The sequence below is a fragment of the Triturus cristatus genome, chromosome 7, assembly GCF_964204655.1.
Source record: "Triturus cristatus chromosome 7, aTriCri1.1, whole genome shotgun sequence".
Taxonomy (NCBI): Eukaryota; Metazoa; Chordata; class Amphibia; order Caudata; family Salamandridae; genus Triturus; species Triturus cristatus.
The window spans coordinates 669,288,564-669,313,821 of record NC_140590.1 but is presented as its reverse complement, the minus strand read 5'-3'; the positions used below and the strand labels follow the sequence as shown (position 1 = coordinate 669,313,821).

At 46.1% G+C, this 25,258-nt stretch overlaps 1 protein-coding gene across 1 annotated transcript in view; it reads right to left on the bottom strand.

The window, feature by feature from the left end:
- Positions 1-25,258, bottom strand: part of LOC146810323 (dual specificity mitogen-activated protein kinase kinase 6) — a 419,950-nt gene that overhangs the window by 100,022 nt on the left and 294,670 nt on the right. The window contains exons 6-7 of the mRNA XM_085617318.1: positions 16,771-16,887; positions 16,198-16,249 (exon numbers count right to left, since the gene is read on the bottom strand). Of these exons, the coding sequence (XP_085473444.1) occupies positions 16,198-16,249; positions 16,771-16,887 (169 nt within the window). The remainder of the gene's footprint in view (positions 1-16,197; positions 16,250-16,770; positions 16,888-25,258) is intronic.

The following is a 25,258-nucleotide window of genomic DNA, read 5'->3' as shown; positions in this document are numbered from 1 at the left end:
TTTCCCATGTCACTTGAGGCGCAAGTGGCTTGTAAATAAGCCCTTTTAAGATTTATAACTCTGTCACATAATTTGGACGCAAGCAGTTTACCTTGCTCGTCTTTTTATGAAAGAACGTGAGGTTTGGAAGGGGGCCTAAGCAATATATAATATAAATGGAAATATTACCTTTGCTAAGTGCGACTTGTTCTGAAACTGTTGATCTGGTCTGATTCTGAACAGGTTCTAGGCTAGGCTGTTTGTCCCAAAGTCCAGTGATATATGACATGTTTTTAGGGCTTAGCTTGTGGTAAACTATAGCTACAAAAGTAACACCTGTAATGAATGTATAACAGTTTTAACTGAGGGCATAATGCAGTGAAAGGGCTGCATGAACTTGCTGGCAGACCGGGTGCAGGCAGCAGCAGCAGGCATGGGTGCAGCTGAAGGGCGGGGTAGCTCAGAGTCCACCTCCATTCCACCCCTCCCAAAAGCACAGCAACGAAGGGACAAAAACAAGGTACTTTAAAGAAAGCCTGGCACCTTGCTTCGCTGTAAACCAGCTGCTCTAAAGGCAGCAAAACATCTAAGGAGCATGCACAAAATAAACAAGTAGTTAACAATGCAGAAGGGGGGCACTCCAAGTTGTGCATTGCAGCATGCACAGCTTTAAAAGGGCTGCTTTGATGGACAGGGCTTGTAGCAATAAATTGGGTTGGTTCAGGGACAGGCAGCTGGTGAGAAGGGGAAAAATAAAATCGGCAATTGAGAGGGAGCGCCTTTAGAGGAAGGAGACAAGAAATCTATTTCCCAGAACAGCCGGAATGCCCTGCCCTGTTTTTTTTTATAGTTAGAAAATAAAACAGCTCTAGTCCAGTTGCTCAGTGACATGAAGTAGTAAAATCTCGCATTTAAAAACTGGCTTGTGCAGTCTTGGATAACGCCTTCAAGTCCGAGATGCACTTTGCAACACCCTCTTTCTCCTTTTGTACAGTGATACTCTGAATAACATTATTTTCTACCCATTTCACCATGTGGTCTTGCTCCCGGCGGAACTTCACGTGCTGCACGTTGACTTGATAGTCTAAGCGCTTCTTCACTTCATGGTAAACTGTGAGAATTCTTTCCCGATAATTTGATTTGGGTAGCATGACAACGTTGTTTCTGTTAGCATCAAAAAGGAAATGGCGCCCCTCAACCCGCCACTGTTCTTTGTTCTCGTCTGCATTTGCCTGTTCAAGGGCATACATTGCAGAATCTTTCACCTCTTGGACTTTAGCAACTATCTCCTCGTTCAATTTATCAGCAAACGTTGCTACGCTAGGTCCACATTTCTTATTTCTATAAATGATGGCATACCAACATGCCTCCAAGTCTCCGTAATGCTGCTGGCACCACCAGCCGATCGGACAGCTCTCCGTGAACTTAGTGTCCATGAGTATCCAACCACGCTTGTGCCCAGCCCTGGTTTTAAAAATGTTTATAACTTCCATTTGAACATAATGTGAGTCAGTCACCCCCACCTGGAACTAGAAGGAGGGAAAGCGCGTAGAGGAACTCTAAGTGTCGATTTTTTTATTTTTTATTTTATGAGCTGCCTGAGCACTGCACACATGTGGTCAGTGGGCGCAGTTTGTGGGGAGAACGGTTCGTGTGCCGACTCCGTGTTGTGACCATGAAAGAGGTTAAGTCCGTCCTCTCGGGGCAGTCCATCACCTTCACTGTCTCTTTCACGCCTCCCTTTTCGCTGCCCATATCTTGGTGGCAGGGCCCCATGAGAATGTGTCCGGGTGGGAATGAATCCTTGACGATAGTTTCTACCGTATTGTTGCCCACCCTGCACTCGCTCACATGTAGGTCAGTCTTTGGAGCAACATTAAAGGGTGCGCGGTGCTGAAACTAAGCGCAGCGCCCATGTACAGCAAACCTATGAGCATGGGTGCCCCTTAAGCGGGTGCCATGGTAAAAAATAAGTAGTCCCCAAACAAAACACATCAGCACCTACCATGTAAAGAAACTGTATATGAAGAAAAAGTAGTTCCAAAAGGAAAACAGAAGCATGAAAGCGGACGAAAACTGTAGTTAGGCGGTGCTGCTGCCGGAATAAACGGAAGTGATGGATCGGATCAACAGCCAATAATAAGCCCGCTAACAAAAGTAATGCAAGAGTTTACTAATGGCAAGCGGCAGGAGAAATTACCCGGCAACAGGCGGAGTTTCACCCCGATACAGATTACTTGATATCTCGGAGAGACAGCGCATGCGCGCTGCCTAGGCGAGACCTAAAAATGCACCAAAGGGCAACACAATTGCTGAATTCACTTTATTTTGATACATCTTCGCTTTCCAAAAACAAGGGTTTACTTAAAATTCGGTCCGTTACAAGGTTAATGTTTGACTAGTGACAGCCAGATTTCATTTGCAATTTAGACGTGCATTGTCCAAAAAAATTGTTTTGGGCAAAGAACTTACGCACCTGCTGCACTCCTCATTACTTCCCAACCAGAGTCTTTTGCTGCATTTCCCTGATCTAATCAACCAGTAATCAAGAGCATGAACTATGGAGGCTGATAAGGAGAGGCTCTGAAACACCCTTAGCACAAGACCGGGAACTGAACCTAATCACCTGAAGCTCAGGAACATTGCTGAAACGGATCTGTACAAACTGGCTTTCAACTTTTCTCAAAATAAAACAGGTGCAGCAACTAAAAAACATCAGAAACCCACCACCCAATAGCAACTTCCCATTCCAATCATAAACGTGAACTTTCTTTTGGTAATAAATGGGACATTATTATTTAGGAAACAAGTACAACACTATTAGTTACACAAACCCGTTGTTTCATTAGACTGCTATCCATGACCAAGGGATCAAATGATTTTATGAGCTTTTCTTGATGGGTTTGGGGGCAGCTGTTTAAAGGGAATAGTCATTTGCCATCAGTGTCGTGAAGGAACCTAGTTATAACTTTTTGTTCCTTTTCTACTTTATCGGAGTGCTTAGACTGTGGACTTCACAACTTTGGGGGTACATCCAAGGTCAGAGAGCAGGAGAGGTCGTGAAACTTAGTGCTAAGAGGTCAAACTTGGAGTTTTTAAGTAGTGTTTGAAACAAGAGCGCAGTGAAAAATGTCAATGCATTGGTATAATATTGGCATGCGAATATTTTGAGTCGCAGATGTAAACGAAATCGTTGCTTACCAGTAAGAGTAGTCAGCTTGAAGAGTGTTCTGGATTCACATGCTTTGCATTATCCCGCAATCTAGTGGTTAGGTCCGGAATGGTCTCCTTTTCTTTTCTCTTTTTCGCGTCCCAGACTACCATTTGGTGGTATGTCTATCCTCTGTGTGAAGTCAGACGCCGCCCTGGTTGTTCGTTCCGATGTATAGTCGCCATCTTCGGATTCTTTTTTCTTTTCTGGTAGTATACTTTCTTCACTTATCTGTTTATTCCCACCTTGTTGCGATCTCTCATTTCTGGGGATGCGGGTGGGTCACTTGTGAATCAAGAAAACTCTTCAAGATGCAAAACTACTTATAATGGAAGTAACCATTTTGTTTTGCATCATGAATCCTTTTCTGGATTCACATGCTGTGCATTAGATTATGTAACAGTATCCCTTCCTGCGGATTGGTTCCGATGAAATGAGGAAGTATTCGCAAACAAGTGGTGAAACACTCTCTGTCCCACCTGTGCCTCCTTGTTCATTTGAATATCCACAAAGTAATGCTTTACAAAAGTGTGCGGTGATGCCCACGTCACTGCTGCGCATATGACATCCAGGGGTACATTTCAAGGAATGCTAGTGTAGCGCCCTTTTTTCTTGTAGAGTGGGCTTTTGGTCATGTGGGAAATGCTATTCCCGCTGTAGAATAGCAAGTTTGTATTGTTTACACAATCCATCTTGAAATTGTGCCCTTGGTAATCGCTTTCCCTTTGGTTCCTTTTGCAAACGAGACAAATAACTGATTTCCTTTACGGAACCTTTTTGTTTCTTGCAAGTAGTACATCAAAGTCCTTCTTACATCTAAAGTGTGTGGGGGCTCTTACTGTCTCAGTCATTGGTTTTTAAAGAAAGTAGGCAACTGAATGCTCTATTTGACATGAAAGTTGGTGATTATCTTAGGTAGGAACTGTGGTTTAGTTCTCAGAACTACCTTGTCCTTGAGTAATTGTAGATGTGGTTCCTATATTGTTAGAGCTTGCATTTCACTCACTCTGCGTAGTGACATGATTGCGATCAAAAATGCTGTCTTGAATGCGAGTGATTTCAGGTCCGACCTGTGCACAGGCTCACAGGGTTTGCCCATTAGTTGTGTAAGCACTGTGTTCAGGTTCCACAGTGGTGCTGGGGCTGCTCTTAGTGGGGCGTTCTTTTTAGCCCTCTCTATGATACTTTTTACAACAGGTGTTGTGAAGAAACTTTTGCATGATGTACCCCTGGTGTATGCTACTGTCGCTGATAGGTGTACCTTTAAAGATGAGTAAGTTAGCCCAGCATCTAGCAGGCGAGTTAGGTAAGTCAAAACAGTTTCATTTTTTATTCTTGATTCCACATAATTATTTGTTCTGCACCAGTCTACGTATCTTTTCCATTTTGCAGCACAGCACATCCTGATGTCAGCTTTCCATGTTTACTTAATGGTCTCCATTGTCCTGGGCAGTAGATCGAGATGCTCGAACTCTAGATATTCAGGAGCCAGGTCGATAGGTTCAGGGTTGCTGACTCCGGGTGGTACATTGTCAGCAGGTCTCCTTCTGTCTTGAAAACGCTCATTTGTCCCTTGGACATTCTCCAATAGGTGCGAATACCAGGATTGTCTGGCCCACAGTGGGGCAATGAGGATGAGTTTTGTCCCTGGTTATCTGGCTCTCTCCAGTACCTTTGAGATCAGGGGAATTGGTGGAAAGGCATAGGCAAATCTCCCTGACCAGTTTATTTACAGTGCATTCCCCTGATAGGGGGTGATGAAACTTGGACGCGATGTGCTGGCATTTTGTGTTCTTTGGTTTTGCTAACAGGTCTATTGTTGGTCTCCCCCATGTAGTGAAAACTCCCTCCAGTTTTTGCTGTTTTAGTTACCATTCATGAGAGCTGCTTTCTAGTCTGCTTAGTCTGTCTACCTCGATGTCTTATTTCCTGGTAGGTGGAAAGTCTGTAGCGTTGTGTGCGTTTCTTTGTATTGCCCATTGCCACATCTCTTGGGTTAATTTGCTCAGCGTGAACAATTTTGTTCCTCCCTGTTTGTTCAGGTAAAACATAGTTGTTGTGTTGTCTGTTTGTACTAAGACTGTCTAACATGTTATGTGTGCATGGAACACTTTCTGAGCTAGGAATATTATCCTTATCTCCAGGAAGTTGATGTGCTTCAGCTCATCTGTCTTCTTCCATTTTCCCCATACTTTTAATTTGTTGATGTGTGCCCCCACCCCTTGTGGTATGTATCTGTTGTGATGGCTACTGTCAGATTTGGTGTTGGTGTTTTGAAAGGTCTCCCAAATGTCAAGCTTTTTTACTGCCACCATTGTATCACCTTTAGTACTTTTGCTTTGACAACCAGTAGATCCTCCAAAATCCAGGGTGATCGTGACCATTTGTTGCAGATCAATTATTGAAAGGGTCGCATGTGTAGTCTGTGTTATGAGTGGAATGCATGATGTCATCATGCCCATCAGCTTTATAACTGTCCTCACTGTCAGGGACTGTCCATTTTGGTAAAGGGGAGTTTACTCTGCCATTGCCTTTACCCTTTTCTGAACAGGGTATGATTGCGCTGTCTTTGAGTTCAGTGTTTCCCCCAAGAACACCGTTGCTTATTCCAGTTGTGTTGATAATGTTTGTGGTTTATAGAGAAACCCAGGAGCTGTAATATTGCAACTACAGTTTGTAGGAAGCTGGCTCTGTATATACTATACCTAAGTGAGGTGTGCACAGAGTCCAGTAGATCCCCAAAGGAAGGCAGAGGTAACGTTAGATAGCACCTCACTCTTTATTTGTGGTAGTGTGGTCGAGCAGTAAGGCAGGATCAGAGGACAGTGTTAAGCATTTGTTGTACCCACTCAATCAGCAAATGATTTCACACACTCAAAAACTGAACATCAGACCAATTGGTTATGTATAAAAATATTCTTTTAGTTATTTTATTTCCTAAAACCATGCAAGCCTGGCACAGATACGTTGATAAATACTTTGCAGTAAATATACAGTTTGAAAGGCAATTGTAAATGTACTTTGAAATGGTTACAGTTTGAGTTACTTGTAATACAAGACTGTGAAATGCTGTACATATACTTTGTATTGATTTTGCAATACAAATTACAGGTAATTTACTTTTACGTTACTTTAGAGACTACTTTTTCTACTCAGTGTGATATGCCTAGATATCACACTGGGACATTTCCTAGAGAAAAGGTGAGTAAAATCTGTTTTGCACAATTGTTATTTTTCAGGTTTCCATCCAAATCAACTCCACACTTAGAACATTTTTCAGAGAAAACCAGTCCATAGGTTCCTATGGAGCGAAATGAAGTTTAAGGGTACCAGGTAAGTAATCGGTCTTTGGAGTTGAGCTTCTGGGGTTAGAACAAGGGTTCCCTCAGGGTCAAGGATGCACTCTCATTACACACTCAGCAGCACTAGGGCGACCGGGTGCTGAGGCCCAATGTTATCCAATGGGAGATAGGGGGCCTCCGGTTGGTGGCTGCTAGCTAGCAGGCCACTCGACTGTGGGAGCAAAGCTCCTGGACTTTAGTTCAGGGCAAATGGTGAAACAAAGTAGCACCACAGGTGCACCCTCAGCTGCACTAGGGCAGCCGGGTGCAGGGTGCTGTTTCAACGTCAGGCGCCCCGTTAGTTTCAACGGGAGACTCCGGTTTGCAAAGGCACTGCAGGCTCGGAGACGAAGGTCTTCTGGGTGCGGCCACCACTGCGAGAGGAAAGTTGGGAAATTTGGGGTTGGTTAGGCACCGTTGGTTTGGGCACACAAGGCCGTGGGGCGTCGGGTGCAGGGATGCCTTTTGGGGTTCGATCTTCTTACCAGCTCCTGGTTGCAGTTAGGGGGGGGGGGGGGCTTCTGGATTCTGGCTACAGGCGTTGGCTGGAGGCTTGAGGGGTTGCTGGATCTCGGGTCAGGGTCGCCGGGGTGAGCTCCTCGTGGTGTTTGCTCACTCGAGCTCGGGCCATGGACGGCGGGAGCAGAGTGGGGCGGATTCGCGGTGTCCGGCCGGAGCCAGAGGTTGCAGGTGAACAAATTCGATGTTCACAAGAAGTCTTTGTGCTTCAAGGCAGGCAGGTCGTCCGCGGTTTTCGAGGTTGCTGGCTGCAGGACACACCGGGATTTCGCAGATGCATGTTTGAGGTGGAGACAGGCCGGTAGGGTTGGCGCCAAGACAGTGGGTGTCTTCCTCTTGTTAGCTGCTGCGTGGCCGTTGGGTCCTTCTTCTTCTTGCAGGTTCTTGTCTGAGAAATCAAGGTTCAAGGGTTACAGGTAGGTAAAAGGCAGGGACCAATGGCTCCTTTCCCTGGGGTGGGTACACCCCCTATTATGCCACCCTCCAGTGAGAGGGAGGCATGAGCCTGTCCCTGGTTGGCTGAGTCCCCCCATCTTCAGGATGGCATAGACTGAGAATTGTGCTTCACCTCACCTCCCCCACCTGAGGGATGGAGTTGGCAGAGGTGGGCACACCTCTCTTCCTCACTTGTTTTTCCTGCGGGTTCTCCCACCCAAAGTGGGGGTCAGAACCAGTGGGGACCAGTTGCTGAGAGCAGCAAGTGGCCTGGGGAAGCTGACAGAAGCTGACAAAGGCCGCAAGCCTTGAAGCTTCCCCTTCGTGAACCCTGCCCATCCTGGGGGAGAAGGCTTGCACCTCGTCCCAGGATGTGAATTGTTTCAGGCCCCAGAGAGCAGCAGGCTCTTGACCCAGGGGTCCAGAAACATGTCTGGTGGTGGCAGCTGAAAGCAGCCACTCAGCCTGGACACTACGGGTAGGTTAGTTTTCAGGGGGCATCTCTAAGATGCCCTCTGTGTGCATTTTTCATTAATCCCACACTGGCATCAGTGTGGGTTTAATGAGTTGATGTACAAGTTAATTACCTTCGGTAACAATGTATCTGGGAGACGATTCTAGCAGCAGATTCCTTAACGTGGAATTATCCCCAGGCGTGAGACTGGACCCAGAAAACTTTCTTGCCCAGCATCTCTGCGCGTCGGGGGGCTGTACCACGCGACTCCGCCCGAAGTCCTCCATGGGCGTGATGTCAGCGAGGTCACATAAGACCCACCCCGACGCGCTGACGTCAGTTTGCTTCAGAGAACTTTTCCACGCCACAACGCTGAGCCATCACAACAAAACTGAGGAGAGCATGGGAACAGTGTGCGAAAAAAACAAAGAAACAAAATAGAGGAAAACAAAAGGTGAGAAAACATTACCAGGTGGCACCAAGGATCCAGAAGGCGACAACAGCAGGGCAGAGCAGGAAAAGAGCAGAGCACCACTCTGAGGAACAAGTGCGCAAGCCAAGGCGAGAGCACCAGGTGGCAGTAAAGTACCAGGAGGTCAGAACAGCAAAGCCAGAGCAAGAAAAGCGCAAGCACCACTACGTTGAACCACCTCGCAAGCCAAGGCGAGAGCCACACTAGAGGCACAAGCATGTGAAAGCGCCATGACCGTAAGAGAGAGGGACTGCAACCACCACCACAAGGTAAAGGGCCACAAGCCCGGAACAGGGGCGCAACAGCAATCCACCCCCAAACTACACTGCCAAGGATGGCCACACCTCCTGAAAGGAGTAGGAGGACAGAGGATAGGTAAACCATCCGCAGACAGTGCCAAGGAGGGCCATAACCCCCGAAGGAGTAGGGCAAAGGACAGGTTAAAGAACCCCCAACGAAGAGGACCAGGTGAGGATCAGAAACTCTAACAGCAGAGGGAAAGATCAAAAAAAGGCTCACACGCCAGAGAAAAAACATCCGGAGGGATGGATGACCGAATAAAACGAAGAGGACACCCACAGAACACAAGCCACCCAGAGGGAGGAGACTGCAGAAACCCAAGCAGAGGGTCCTCACAGAACGGGGAGGAAGGGCGGGTCATGAAGGAATCTGCGGCTAGAATCGTCTATACCAGGTACATCGTTTCCAAAGGTAAGTAACTTGTACATCTGGTACAGACTACTAGCCGCAGATTCCTTAATATAGAATAGATACCCTAGCCATACCCAGAAGGGAGGAGGGCCTGCGAGAGAGCCTCCCCACCAGGAGAGACACAGGGCCCCAGCATGGAACAGGTCACAGGGACAAGAAGGGAAAGGCCAAGATAACCCAAGCCCAACCAAGGGAGACTGCCCAACACCCCACAGGGGCAGACAGCACCCGAAAAGCCTCAAGGAACACAAGGACCACCTCAGACTCCAGGGAGAAGAGGTAGAGCTGGAGGCAGAGCCCACTGTAAGAACACACACACAGTGACAGAAAATAGCTTAACACACCTCAGTCGCAAGCAGCGGACAAGGCAGGGACGGCTCCACCGCCAAAAGCGCAGACGGAAGAGAAAGGTACAAGGGAATACATCAAAGGCCCCAATGGTGTAATAGAACAACCAGGCCTGCACCAGCATGCACAGCTAGTAGCAGACAACACCGCTGAACGGTGCACCCAGGACAAGCTAGATGCCAGCCGAATGCAGGGGCCAGGACACGCCCCAAGGGAGGGGCCGGCACAAGCTGACCCACGAATTAAGTGGAACCAGGCAGAAAGAAAGTATGAGACGGAGGATGGGTCAAGCCGTCCACCAGAACACAAAAACCAGGGAAGCCAGTCCCACCCCCCCGAACACCAGACAGAGGACCAAGTCGGACGAAAGGGCAAACCTGCTACAACGCTAAGCCGCAGACAGCAGGCCAGACACACAGCGACCCAGGAGAAGGACGGACCGGGGCGCAACGCAATCCACTCCAAAACAATCAGCAAGAAGATCGTACCTGCGATATACCGTGACGCCACGGAGAGCAGACGCCAAAAGGGCGACCACACCTCCCCACCACATGATAGAGCTATGTAATAGCTACCATCACCCCACATAGGGCATGTTACGTCCCAAGAACATGGGAACCCTCTCAGAAAAAAGTTTCCGCAGCAGAGGACAAACAGAAAGACCTGTGGAGAAACCCGCAGACGGCTTGCCAATAAGCCAATAAAGAATACACAGAAGACCTAATCTCAAGGCCTACACAGCTCACAGCAGCCAAACCACAAGTCAAAACAGCGCCGGACCAGCAGCCAACAGCACCAAAGTCCTAACAAATGGACCCGAAGGCAAATGAACCACACAGAACACACAACCGGGGCGACGTGCTACAAGGCCCCAGAAAAACAACGGAAGAACACCTCCCAAAACACAGACCAACTAACAGGTCACCGAGGAGGAGGAGGACGACGAAGCCCCGCAAGAAACCTCTGAATGGCAGAGTCCGCAGGGGCGTGGAACAAAAGAGTGCCATCAAAAAGAAGGTCCACCAACCGTTCCCTCACGTTCTCCGGGAACACACTATCCCGTAGCCAGGCATGTCGACAAAGGGCCACCGAAGAAGCCATGGTACGACCAAGCACGTCCGAAACGTCCAGAGCCGAGCGAAGAATAAAGGCCGCCAGCTCCCGGCCATCCAACACATGGTGCCAGAGATCAACACAGGCACCCTTCTGAGAAGCGGCAGACATAAGGGACTCCGTCGAGTCCCACAAGCAAGAAGTGGCCCTTGCCAAAACACAAAGAGTGTTAGGGGCCTGCAAAGCCGCGCTGGTGGAGGCGTAGATATTGCGCCCCCCAGGAATCTAACCAGCAGGCCTCCCTTGACGGGGGAGACAACACCGATGGTAGGGAGGGAAAGGCAGTCTGTAAAAGTAGACCCCTGGTAGAGGGGTGAAGGGAAAGACAGACCAGGACATGCGGCGCAGGACAGTGGCGGTGCAGAAGTGGCTGGGGCACCGGGCCCCCCGTGTCGGGCCGCCAATTTGCAGCGAGGGGTTTCAGAGAGCTAAGACTATGGGGCTCAAGCAGAATACCAAAGTTAGTTTACAATGGAAAAGAAGAACTGATGCTTCATGGTGCCACCAGTACAGAGGTGGACCCCAAACCTCTGAGGGAGTCTGAGTTGAGAACCCAAACAGTATAAATATAAAACAAATACTGGGCACACGTAATAGATAAACAATTGATACAATGATGAATAAATATCTTGAAGTCGACACCGGTAGTTCTGTTAAAGCAGTTTATATCAGAAATATTTGTGAGAAAAACAACAAACGCCAGCCGACACGTGTTTCGTCAGCAGGTCAATGCCTGCGACTCTTCAGGGCTGTAAATAATGTAATGTAGTACAATCATGAAAAATGAAAAAACAAGATAAAAAGTGTAGTGACATCATACAATCCCTATTAACAGTGGGAAACCTTAAGAAAGCCTATTGTGTGTGAGAACAAAAGGGAAGGATGGGAGGGGAAGAGAAGGGAAAAGGAGGGCCCCCAAGCCCCCAAAAGAGACGTTTGGAGCAAAGCCTCAAAGGGAAGCAGCAGCTCCCGACCCCCATAACCCTGATGGAGGACCTCCAGAGGGTGATCCGTGAGGAAATGGGCAGCTGGATCGCCCATGCGCAAGATCCCCGCCGCCGTGGAGACAGCCCGAGCGAAGGCAGCACCGGCCTCCGTAGGGCCCCGTGGCGGGGAAAGCAGTTCATTGGTGGGCGACGGCTGCAAGCTACGGCAGACGTCCCCCAGGCCAAACGGAGGAAGGAAAGGCCAAGACCGGAAAGGAGGAAGGGGGACTGAGGAATGGGGAACCTGAGGCCCTTCCGGGGAAGACTGCAGAAAGAGGGCACTTTCTCACACAGTTTGAATGTCCCTTTTGAACTTTGTCTTGAACTTTGCCTTTACCAGCCAGTCATCTAGGTATGGGTATATGTGTATTTCCTTCCTTTGTAGGTATGCTGCGACTGCTGCGAGGCATTTTGTAAACACCCTTGTTGCTGACTTTATTCCGAATGTCAGTACTCTGAATTGGTAGTGTACTTTTTCCAGTACAAATTGTAATTATTTGTTGTGGCCTTGATTCATAGGGATGTGTAGGTAGGTATCCTTCAAGTTTAAGGAGGCTTTGTGATCTCCTCTTTTTAAGAGTGGTATCACTCCGTTCAGAGTTGTTATTCGGAAGTGTTGTGCTAGGATAAATTGTTTATGAATCTGAGGTCCAAGATTGTTAGTAGGGTGAGATCTTGTTTTGGGACGCGGAAGTAAGGTGAATAGTTTCCTTTCCTTTACAGAAACCCTTTCTATGGCTCTCTTTAGCAAGAGTTCCTTTATCTCTTCGCCGAGTTGTGTAATTTTGTTTCCTCAAAACCTTTTTGGTTTTGGCGGCATTTGGGGTGGTATGTAATATCTGTGATGTTTAACGTTTAAAATCCAAATGTCGGTGGTGATCTCTTCCTAGTCCTGAGGATAGTTTACTATCCTTCCTCCCACTAGTGTCTTGTGGGGTTCTACACCTGTGAGCAAGTCAGTTGCTGGTGGCCCACTGTCCTTGCGGGGGGTTTGTCCTCTCCTCCTTCCTCGTGCACAAAACGACTGCCTTGCTGGGTGTTGCCATTCTTGGTAGGTGGACTGTTGCAAGGTTTGCTGTAAGTTGCCAAGTGCTGGCTGCTGCTGGCTGCTGCTGTTGGCCGGGAAGTGTGTTCTGCCCGTTGGTCTATCGGATAAGTTTCCGCCTCGCCGGAAAGATCCTCTGTCCATGGCCTTAGCTGTCTCATTGTCTTTTTTGATTTGCTGTAAGGACTCGTTGACCACCTGGCCAAATAGGGCATCCCCTGTGAAGGGCTTGTTAATGATAGATGCCTGAACCTCTGGTTTACATCCTGATATTCTCAGCCAGGCATGCCTCTTGAGCGTAGTTCATGTGCACATCTGCCTGCTGGCAGTGTCCTTGGCATCTAAGGCTGACTTTAGGCAAGTGCTGGCCACATTTCCCCCTTTCTGCATGACTGCTCTTGCTCCTTTCCTGTATTCCTCAAGGAGGTGTTGCATCAGGGATTCCATTGCTGATGTCCATATCTGTTCATTAGGGCGTTAGAGTTGGCAATCGGCCACTGCGTCGCGGGTTCTCGCTCCATCTTTCTACCCACCAGATAAAGCCTCTTGCTCTCTTTCTCAGGTGGTGGTCTGGGGAAGGTATGGGCATTATTGAGCCTTCTGCCCATAGTTACAATAATAGAGTTTGCAGTCACATTACCTTGGATGTTCTTCGGGTTCTGGCTTGAGGGCTTGTATTTCTTTTCAACCCTTGCAGTTACCGCTTTAGTAGTTGCTGGTTCTCTGAATTCCTCCTTGCCTTGATCTAAAATGCTAAGCAGGTACAGGTTTCCCTTATTGGCAGGTGTTTCATGAGTCTCTTTTTTTCTCTTCCAGTTGTATCCCATACGTTTCAGCAGTCCACCTGATGATGTTATACATCGTGAGGTCATCAGGCAATGATGGCCTCGAGAGATAATTCTCCACCTCCTTTTCGACTGAGTCAGTTTCAAGGTCAACCCAACCCACAATTCCTCACCGAACCCTGCTCCTCCTTCGAGCGGTCTTCTTGGGGTTCTTCCCATTGGGGCTCAGATGTCGCTGGATCTTCCAGCACCGATTCTTCCTCGTCGCCCTCAAAAGGTCATCTACGGTTTTGGCAGAATTGGATTTTCTTTTAAGGAGTCGTCGAACTCCTTCTTCCACTGAAGCTGTGCCGCAATTTCTGCCTCAAGCCTTCTCTTTTTCTTCTTGCCCTCCTGTGCTCTCTGTTAGGCATTGACCATGAGCAAAGGGCTCTTTTTCGGCATTGATGGTTATGCCATCTCCTAAGACTTGCTCTTTCATTTTGTGCTTACTCGAGCGGCTGGGACCGTCAATGTCCGCAGAGATGCGCCCTGCCTCTTAATAGGTACTTCTGCAACTCCCATCCCTTCTACCAAAAGTGCTCAGAGCCGGTTGAAGCTTCATGATACGCTTCAGAAATTCATTTAGTAAGTCATTCAAAAGACACTAATTTCTAGAGTGTTACTCTCTTGACTCAAAACCTTAATTCACACCATAGTGACATAATGTATTATGCAACCCCTTCATCATAAAACAAACGATTTACAATACGATCTTCCAATGAACAATACCAATAGACACCCTTCTGTGGACTGTAAGAGTTTACACTTTGAAGTGTTATCAATAAGAACATGTTTTCGAAAAGGAAACACCGATTTCATTTTTATGCCAAACCAGAACAAAGGTATAAAAATAAATGTTGTGCACGGAGAGGGATTGCAGCTACAACAGAGGATGAAATAACCGTACAGGTACGTGGAAAACTGCATTTACCATTCACAATTGTTTTTTCAAGTTGTGTTATTGTGGAATCACAGCCGTGCACGCTCCTGCTATTGAGTCAATTCAGAGGACTACAATGTATTTTTTTTAAGTATTTGTTTTGGCTTTGGGCATGCATCTAAGGACATGTGATTTTTTTCAGACTTTAGTTCGATGTTGAAGATTAGCACAAAGTCAACCATCATTGCATTTATCTACAAAGTGATGTGACCCTCTTTTCGAGGCCGACCCTGGTCTTGTAGCTAAAATGTATATAGAGTCTGACTCTCTCGAAGTTGGTCTTCTGTTTGTTTTAAAGCAATAGATCTCTATATTGGCAGTATCTGTGTCCTTAACCAAAGACTCTTTGCCTGAAGTTTGTGTCTTAGGTTCAGTGCCTATCCCAAGTGATGCAGGCTTCGGAATTGGGAAACATATTATCCAGGGTCAGATCCCTCACACTGGCAATCATACTGGTTCTGTTGCTCTTGGTCCAGTCTACGATGATGATAGATTCATAACTGCATCCTTATCATAGACATTTTTAAATGCCCCTTCTAGTGACTCTGTAGAGCCCAACTTTGCCTCTACAGTGTAATCAGCCCAGCGTTCTCCGTTGAAGAATGGTCTTTTTTGCACACTATTTTGTTTATCTTAGTGTCAACATGTTTTCTTGGCAAACAAATTCCGGAGCCAAAGGTTAGACAACGAGAATCTCATGTTGACCTCTAGGTAATGATAACAAGCATTTGCAATGCAATAGGTCTTGCATTTGTGAGAGTTTGAGCTATTGGCATTGTTAATGACAATGCTTTATTTATCTGTTTTGATAATTAACACAAAAATAAAAGGCATTGTCATTTACAATGCCAATAGCTCAAACTCTTGTAAATGCAAGACCTATTTCACTTCAAAGAAGCGGCCGCCATTGTCCCGGACTACTTGGAAAGTAAAAGCGTGCATAGCGCAATGAATGTTGCAGGAAAGCATATTGTGCCTGCAGTAGGAGAAATTCATTAATAAGCCTACTAACGAATCAGAAGCAGGCATTTACGAAGGACAATGACACAAGCAAATGACAAATAAGGGCGGAGGGCGGGCAGGGCTTCAATTCCATACTCCAATACAGAATGCCTCGCAGAGCAGCGCATGCGTTGCAAGGCTCGACCTAAAAACTGTGATTCCCTACCCCGGACCTTTCGGTCAGATGACAATTAAAAAAAGCAACATCATCGTACTGCTTCTTTGCAATTTTCTGATATCCTGTACTTTCTCCCAGGGCATAATCTATACACCGAACCCTAGTCAAAAGATCAAAACTAAGGGAAAATGTTTTGAGGTGAGTCTGTGTCTTTGGAGCACTGTGGGTTCATTCAATGCACACCTGAAATAAATACACATCACACTGCAGTATTCAAAACCAAACACTAGATGGCAAAAGAGCGCTGGAAATGTACAACACTGCTGCAAACATTTCTCTAGCAAAACAACGAAGCCCGGGAAATTCAACACATCACACAATGGAGCATCAAAGGTTAAAAAAATGTAACAGTTCAAGAGTTACAAGACATGATCACTGTCCGCGGCCATCTGTTACTGCCTTATTATTCGTTGTCCTAATAGTAAAATTACTACAGGGCACCAAGGCACATAGGAATCTTAGACTACCTAGTGGTATAATATAATATTATTAATATTCCATTATTTTGAAACACGTTTGACCCTACAACAAAGACGATGTATTTACAAAGAATTTGCATGAGAGAGTAACTGACGTATCTTAGTTTTACTTCCTAAATGGAGCTACAAACGTATATTTATTTTTGTCCAATCATACCTCTGTGGATCACCGAAAGCTTGCTATGTAGATGTTCTAATGCTTTGACAATCTGCAAAACACAAACACAAAGAAAATAACTAGCATTTGTTCGCTTTATTTGAGTTGCATGGCGGGCATCACACACTGATCAGTCTTTGTACTATATGTTTTTGTCACCCAAATTCAAGGACTCGGATGAAGTAAACCTCAGGACAAAAGCAATAGCTAACCCCGATATGGTTCCAACCTGTGTGGTGCCCATGTATAATAAAAAAAAATAAAGATGTTCAACACGAAGAGCTATATTTTGACCTCTTAATGGATCATAGGCACCTCCAACGACTGAGAAAGTTTGTTTTAAAGTATTTAGAATTGGGAAGTTATTTTGCCTTGAAAATTTACATTGTGAAAAACGTTAACATTTTTCATGTGCTTTTTTTCAAAGGAAATTTAAGGAAAATCTCTGAGAACTACAAGTTCCTATTTTAACTAAAAATACATAAACACTAAATAAAATATATTTAAGAACCATTTACACTGGTCTTGGTGGGAGTTCCTCCTCTCCAGTGAAAGAAAAAAAATTCTACTCACAGAAACAGCGATCTTTCCAAGGATATCCTCAGGGATCGTCATGCCTTTGTCAATCACCAGCTTATAGAATTTGTCTAGCGACGTATCCAGCAGCTCCATACAGATCCATACGTCTCCCTAGAGAAAAATTATAGGATTCAGTTTTCATAGCAAGACTAGGTGCATAAAGGTCAACTGTGAAAGCAGGAGACCGTGATTCTAGTCCGAGTTTACACGCATGACCAAAGTATCAGATCCTGAGCAATTTCGCCAGTCCATTTATCAAACCAGCATTGGTAATACAAATAAGTGTGCCTTTAAAGGTAAAGCGGTATGGTAATATGAAGCATTACAAGTAAATAACATGGTAATGGAATTGTATTTGTAGGTTAAAATGTCATGCGATAGTTCCACAGTCAAGACAGACCTAAACATCTATGTAGGCTAATGACTGCCCTTCTCCCATCTGTGCTGCTGCCCGAGAAAAACCCCATCTACTTATCTAAGCCACTTTAATTACCTTATGCCATGTGTGTGCCCTGGAAACCTCTAGTTCTGGCAGCTGGATATATTTAAAAAAAATTATCACAGAAGGGTGGAGGGCAAGCACTTTTTTGTGTGGTAGCACATCATTTCTGCCCAATCAAAATGTGTACACCTGTGGTCCAACAGTGGGTGGTGTCAAAGCCCCTCTCTAGTGATACTCATAGAATTATCGCTCTCAAGCCAGACCATAACAAACATTGGCAATGCCAATATGTCAGGTTTTAAAAGGAATGTTATGTTAATTTATTCTTATTAGGCGCTCTGCTACCCAAGGGTTTCCCGGCGCCGCCTGTAGAACAGAGGAAAAAAGAAAGAGTAAGTAGATTTTTCATATTAAACAGCCAGGTTTTTAAGCACTTGCGATAATTCTCATAAATGGTTTCAGTGCGAAGTACCAGCGGAAGGGAGTTCCACAGGGAGAGGCCAATACATCGACCAACCATACGGGACAGCCTGAACCTAGGCACCGTGAATTTCACCTGAGTTGCGGAACGTAAGGAGCGCGATGGAAGGTAAAGGTGAACCACATCATTCAGATATTGAGGCGCTGTACCACTTTTGATTTTGAACATATAGCTCAGGGCTTTGAACTTTATGTGGTTCTCAACCCTGAGCCAATTCAAATCGCGGAGGGCGCCTGAAATAAAAGTTGTTTTTGGGACCTTACAAAGCAACCTGGCTGCTGCATTTCGTACCAGCTGTCACTTTCGTACCACATCCTTATTGGCTCCGAGATACAAAATGTTGCCATAATCCAGCCTTGAAGAGACCAGATCATGGACCACGGTGCGTTGTGTGGATAAAGGCATCATCCAAAGGATTTTCTTAAACCATTTATGGATAGGAAAACAAATGGACGCTACTTTCACTGCTTGTTGCCTCATTGAAAGTTGGTTATCAATTATGACACCTAAGTTACGAACCTGCTGATTGGGTTTGGGCAAGGCACCTATTTCAGTTGGCCAATGTTGGGGGCCACATAGATCTTTATTCTTGCCCAATATCCACACCTCTGTCTTTTCACCATTAAGTTTAAGTAGGTTGGCTTGCATCCATCCTGTAATATTCCTCAAACCAGATTGAAGAGAAGATGGTTTTAGCGCCCAGTCAGCAGTTAAGGAAAAGACAATCTGGGTGTCGTCAGCGTAAGAAAAGAGAGACAACCCGGATTCTTCAGCGATCAGCTCCAAAGACCTGACATAAATGTTGAATAATAAAGGGCTGAGGATCGAACCTTGAGGAACGCCATAAGGTGAAAGGAAAATGCTACTTACCAGTATGCATCTGTTCTTGGAATGTAGAGCTGCAGAAATTCACACTCTGTGCATAGATTGCCATCTGGTGTTGGGCTCGGATGCTTGCACCTGGTTATTGTCTTGGATGAAGTCTTTTGTATTCACGAGAAATGTGACCCCTCCCTTGGACGATAGTGCGCATGGGCATCGACTCCATCCTCAGATTGTTTCTCGCCATGAAGGGAAATGATGGAGTTTGTAAGAAACAGAAAGATGTCCATGAGAATGTATCTAAGTAAGATAACACTGGAACGGATATAGGTTCCGGGGAGGTGGGTGGACGTGTGAATCTCTGCAGCTCTACATGCCAAGAACAGATGCATACTGGTAAGTAGCATTTTCCGTTCAAGGCATATGAGTTGCAGAATTCACACTCTGTGAATAGACTGTACAGCAGTGTCTCCTCTAGGGGTGGTCACCTGTATTTGTTGAAGTGGTTTGAAAAAGTGTCTTAAGAACAGCTTGGCCTACAGAAGCTTGTTGATTTGCCTGCAAATCTACAAAATAGTGTTTGGTGAAGGTGTGTGTTGTAGACCATGTTGCTGCCTTAGAAATGTCTTCATGGGGAATGTTCCCTAAGAATGCCATGGAAGCCCCTAGTTTGCATGTTGAATGCGCTCCAGGGGGAATTGCTAACGTACGTTTTGCTTTCTAATAGCATATTTGAATACATTTTACTATCCACCTGGCAATCTGGCTTTGGAAATAGGATTGTCTCTATGAGGTGGAGAGAAAGCTACAAACAGTTGCTTTGTTTTCCTAAAGGTTTTAGTCCTGTCGATGTAGTAAAGTAAAGCTCTTTTGACATCGAACGTGTGAAGAGCTCTTTCCGAAAGAGAATCAGGATTTTGGAAAAATACTGGTAACTCTACTGCTTCAATAAGGTGGGAAGCAGAGATTACTTTGGGAAGGAATTTTGGATTTGTCCTAAGAACCACCTTGTTATGAAGTATTTGTAAGAATGGTTCTTGTATGGTTAAAGCCTGGATCTCACTTACTCTCCTGAGAGAGGTGATTGCAACAAGGAAAGCTACTTTCCATGTAAGGAATTGTAATTCACATTTGTGTAAAGGCTCAAATGGGAGACCCATGAGTCTAGTAAAAACAATGTTTAGGTTCCACACTGGAGAGGGTGGCAGTCTGGGTGGAATTATCCTTTTAAGGCCTTCCATAAAGGCTTTGATAGGGGGTACTCTAAACAGTGACAAATGTTGCCTGTTTTGTAGGTAGGCGGCAAGGGCAGCCAGATGTAATCTTATTGATGAGTATGCCACATTGCATCTTTGTAGATGTAGCAAATAGCAGATAATGTTCTGAATTGAAGCATCTAATGGGTCAATTTTGTTACTATTGCAGTAAATGACGAATCTCTTCCATTTAGATGCATAGCAAGCTCTTGTAGTGGGGCGTCTGCCTTCCTTGATAATGTTCATACAGTCCGGTGGGAGGTTAAGGTAACCAAACTCTAGGATTTCAGGATCCAGATCGCTAGATTTAGTTTTGCTGGATCTGGGTGCCTTATCTCTCCATGGTTCTGCGTTAACAGCTTTGGGGAGAAATGGAACTTTTGGTGTGGAACTACTGAGAGTTCGAGTAGTGTTGTGAACCATGGTTGCCGTGCCCATATTGGAGCAACTAGGATCATCTTGAGAGACTGTTGTTTGAGCTTGCGTACTACTAGTGGAATGAGGGGGGGGAGTGGCGGAAAAGCGTACGCAAATCTGCCTGACCAGTTCATCCATATCGCATTGCCCTTGGACAACGGGTGTGGGAACCTGGTGGCGAAGGTAGGGCATTTTGCGTTTGCATGTGTGGCGAACAAATCTATGTCTGGTTGGTCCCACATGTGGAAGAAGGGTTGAAGAACCTGCGGATGAAGTTCCCATTCGTGTATCTGTTGAGTCTGACGACTTAACAGATCCGCCATCTGATTGTTCACCCCTGGAAGATGTTCTGCCAGAAGATATCTGTTTTGTGGAATGGCCCATCTCCATATACTTTGCGCTAGGTGAGACAGCTGCAAAGAATGTGTTCCTCCTTGTTTCTGTATGTAATACATTGCTGTCATATTGTCTGTGCGGACTAGGACAGCTTTGTTGAGGAGATGTGTTTGGAACGACTTTAACGCTAGAAAAATTGCCAGTAATTCTAGGTAATTGATGTGGAACAGTTTTTGTTGAGTGGTCCACTTGCCCTGAATTGTGTGGTTTAGGAGATGGGCTCCCCAGCCGGTGAGTGATGCGTCTGCTGTTAGCACTATCTGTGGAACCGGCTCTAGGAACGGCCAACCTCTGGAAAGATTTTGTGTGTTCCACCACTGCAGAGAGCGATGTGTGCGGCTGTCCAACAACACAAGATCTGTAAGTGGACCTTGAGCCTGGTTCCACTGACGGGCTAAGCATTCCTGTAAAGGGCACATCTGAAGTCTTGCGTGAGGTACAATGAAAGTGCAAGAGGCCATCATTCTTATGAGTTGCATAAACACTCGTGTTCAGAGAGAGTGTTCAGGCTGAAACTTGGAGATGAGGGTTTGCATACTGGCTATCCTTGCTGGATTGGGGTATGCTAGAGCTCTGGAAGTGTCTATTGTGGCTCCTAGATACTGATGTATGTAGGAGGGTTGAAGGTGTGACTTGGTGTACTTTACTGTGAACCCAAAGTTGTGTAGCAGCTGAATGGTTTGATAAGTGTGGTGAACACACTGGTTGTATGACTTGGCTTTTATAAGCCAGTCGTTGAGGTATGAAAGTACATGGATTTGTTGTTTTCGCAAGTGTGCTGCTACTACTGCAAGGCATTTTGTGAACACTCTTGGTGCTGTGGTCACCCCAAATGTAAGGACTTTGAACTGATAGTGTTGGCCATCCACTGTGAACCTTATGTATTTTCTGTGAGCAGGGTGTATGGTAATATGGAAGTAGGAGTCCTTGAGATCTAGTGTGGCAAGGAAGTCGCCTTGTTGAAGCAGTGGAAGAACCTGTTGAAGAGTGATCATGTGAAAATGATCTGACTGTATGTAGAGATTGAGAGGTCTGAGGTCCAATATTGGTCTTAGGGTACCGTCTTTTCTAGGGATTAGGAAATATAGAGAGTAAACTCCTGTTTCTTGATATTGTATGGGGACTGGTTCTATTGCATGCTTTTGAAGCAGCGAAAGAACTTTCTGTTTGAGGAGTGTCAGATGTTCCGTGGACATTGGACGCTGCTTGGGTGGTATGTTGGGTGGAGTTTTTTTTAAGTTCCAGGCAGTACCCATACTGTATAATTTGTCTTACCCACTTCTCTGTAGTGATGGATTTCCAGACAGGTAGGAACTATGGGAGTCACCCTCCGACCGGAGTGGAATGGTCTGGAGGGAGTGGAGGGAAGTCACTGCTTATTAGAGGAAGAGGCGCGAGTGTTGTTGTTACCTCGGCCTCTTCCTTTGTTGTTATTTCTGTAGCCACCTCTAAAATATCCCTTGTTGGGGGATGTTTGTGTGGGATTTTTGTAGGAGGAAGAAGCAGTGCCTGCATTGATATTTTTGGATGCGGCTCTATAGAAGGAGCGTCGAAAGGAACCTTGTGTGGATGGAGACTGTAATGCTCCCATGGATTTATCAGTCTCAGTGTCCTTTTTCATTTTTTCTAAAGCTGTATCCACAGCTGGGCCGAACAGTTGTTTGTTATTGAATGGGTGATTGAGGATAGTTGTTTGTACCTCCTGTTTGAAGCCAAAGATGCGCAACCAGGCATGTCTCCTTAGTAACACACTAGTGTTAATGGACCTAGATGCGGTGTCTGCTGCATCAAGGGCGCACTTGATTGATGCATTAGCTATTAATTTGGCCTCTTGAATCAAATCATTGGCCTTGGTCTTATATTGATGAGGCAAATGCTGCAATAGGGTTTCCAACTGGTCGTAATGAGCCCTAGCATACCTGGCAAATAATGCCTGCGCATTGGCTATCCTCCAGTAATTAGCTTCTTAGTGATTAGCTGCTTGGGCAGCAACTCGTTTGCCCGAAACATCTATTAATTTGTCGAGCATCACCGGAGGTTTGAGAGTTGGCACGTTTTCTAGCATTGGTGACCACTAGAGAATCTAAAGGTAGTTGACCCTTGATGTAGGTGGGTTCATTGGGAGTGGGTTTATATTTGTTGTCAATTCTGGGATTGAGAATTCTAGCCCTTACAGGGTCTTTGAAAAGTTTAATTACACCTTTTAACATTGGTAAGGTTTGTACAGTCTTTTGTGACTGTGCAAAGGTGTCTATCAGGAAGTCCTCCTCTGCGGGGTCCAAATGCATTTGAACACCATGGTACTGGGCAGCTCTGTCTATAAGCTGACTAAAACAAATATGGTCATCTGGGGAATATGGCTTTGTTGGGTATGCATCGGGAAGGTCTGGAGGACCTACTGGGTCATCATAATCATCCCAATCTTCCTGTGGTACGTCTGTCGTCATCAGGGTCAGTGAAAGGGTCATTGTTCCCTCCCCACCCCCTAAATCATCATCATCCTGTGGTGGTGGTGGTGAGTATGGTGGAATTATGGGAGAATTTGGAGGAGAGAAAGGCTTAGCAGGAAGAACAGGAGAAGAGGGTCGTAAAGGTGAAGTGGCACTCTTTTCTTTACAGGCACCTCAGGGATGTGTGGGGTGTCCAATTTCCTCTTCTTGTGTGGAACATTGACCACATGTCCAGTTTTGGGGTCCACTTGGAGAGATTTTTGTTTCGGATCGATGGTATCCAGTCAAAATAGTTCTTCCTCTTCGGTAGTCGCTTCCGGCGCCGATTTTTTTGGGTCCGAGCAGGGTTTAGATTTCTGCTCTGAAGCTTTCAAAGGGGTTTTTGGATCCATCGGCTTCGATGTCGAAATCTTTTTCGGTTCCGAATTTTTTGGTTTCGGATCCGAGGCCTTTTCCTTCTGCGCCGAGGTGCTCAGTGCCGATGGGTTTTTGGGGACTGAGGGAGTAGGATGCGTCCCGGCTTCGGTGCCGATGGTGTTTGGGGGGCACTGATATGCGGCTTGGTCGGTCCCGAGCCAACGGCAGGCTTCTCCTTTGTCTTTGGAGCCGGGCCCGGGGGTGGGGCTTCTGAAGCTTTCTTTCGGTTGTGACTGGGGCCAGCATGTGAAGTCTTGACCGGAGCCTTGTTTTTTCAGGTGGGGTTGGGGTAGGGGCAATTGTACTCACTCATTGACCTGGAGTGATGTGGTCGTCTGAGTCGGAGTCGTCTGCCTCGGAAACGATTTCTAGATCCTCCGAATCCTCCTCCGGGACATCGGGGCCTTCGCTGAAGATGTCCTCCGGCATCGGAGCTGCTCGTTGCGCCATAACGTGTCGTCGGGCCCAGCGATCACAGATAGTCTTTTTGGATCGAAAGGAGGCGCAGTCCTGGCAATTACTCTCCTCGTGCTCGGGCGAAAGACAGTGGTTACAGACCTTGTGTTCGCTGTGTGGAAATTTAGCTCCACACTGGGGGAATTTTTTATACGGAGTCATTTCCATTAGCCGTAGGCCCGAATGGCGTCCATAGGCCCAGCGGGGCGCATCGACGACTGGAATCGGGTAGTTGAGGAGCGCGTCGAAGGGCACGCGAACGGAAACAATACTGTTTGATGGTTTGCGCGTCGAAAAGGTTTGGATAATACAGTACCGAACAGGAGCACAGAAGTTACATCCGAACCCGATGGCGGAAAAAAACAATCTGAGGATGGAGTCGATGCCAATGCACACTATCGTCCAAGGGAGGAGTCACCTATCTCGTGACTACAAAAGACTTCTTCCAAGACAACAACAAGGTGCAAACATCCGAGCCCAACACCAGATGGCGATCTATGCACAGAGTGTGAATTCTGCAGCTCATATGCCTCGAACAGTAAGTTTTAAAACTGGATGTGGGGGAAAAAACTTGGAATGTACGATCCGCCAGAAAGTCTATAAGCCAGTTAAGTGCCACACCAGTCACCCCCAAAGATTGTAAAGCCTGCAGGAGCATAGTGTGGGATATGTTTTCTGTCTTTATGCTGTTTAATCCTTGTGATGATCCTTATTTATAGTCCTTAACGTTGTACCTTGCTTCGCCACCAGCTTGTGTTCCTTCTAGGGGAAGGTGGGTGCGTCTCATGTGAATCCAGAAAACTCTTCAAGCTGCAAAACTACTACTGGTAAGTAACCATTTTGTTTTGCAGTGTCAATCCTTTACTGGATTCACATGCTGTGCATCAGATTATGTAGAGCTTTCTCCCGTGTTTGGGAGGCTGTGGTGAGAGGAAGACTTAGCAAACAGGTGTTGAAGCACTCTTTGTCCGATTTTAGCTTCCTTATTTATTTGTATGTCCACGCAATAATGCTTTGTAAATGTGTGTGGTGATGCCCATGTTGCTGGTGCGCAGATGGCATCGGTGGGTACATTTGCCATGAAAGCCAGCCTCGCTCCTTTCTTCCTAGTGAAGTGAGCTGTTGGCTGTATTGGTAGTTCTTTTTTGGCATTGGTATAGCTTAGTTGTATCGCTTGTACTATCCATCTTGCAATGGTTGCTTTAGTGACAGCTGATCCTGTATTGGTATGTGAGTAAGCCACAAACAACTGTTTTGTTTTCCTTACTTGTTCAGTTTTTTGCAGATATCATGGTAGAGCCCTTCTTACATCCAGGGTATGGAGGCTTCTTTCTGCCTTAGTTTT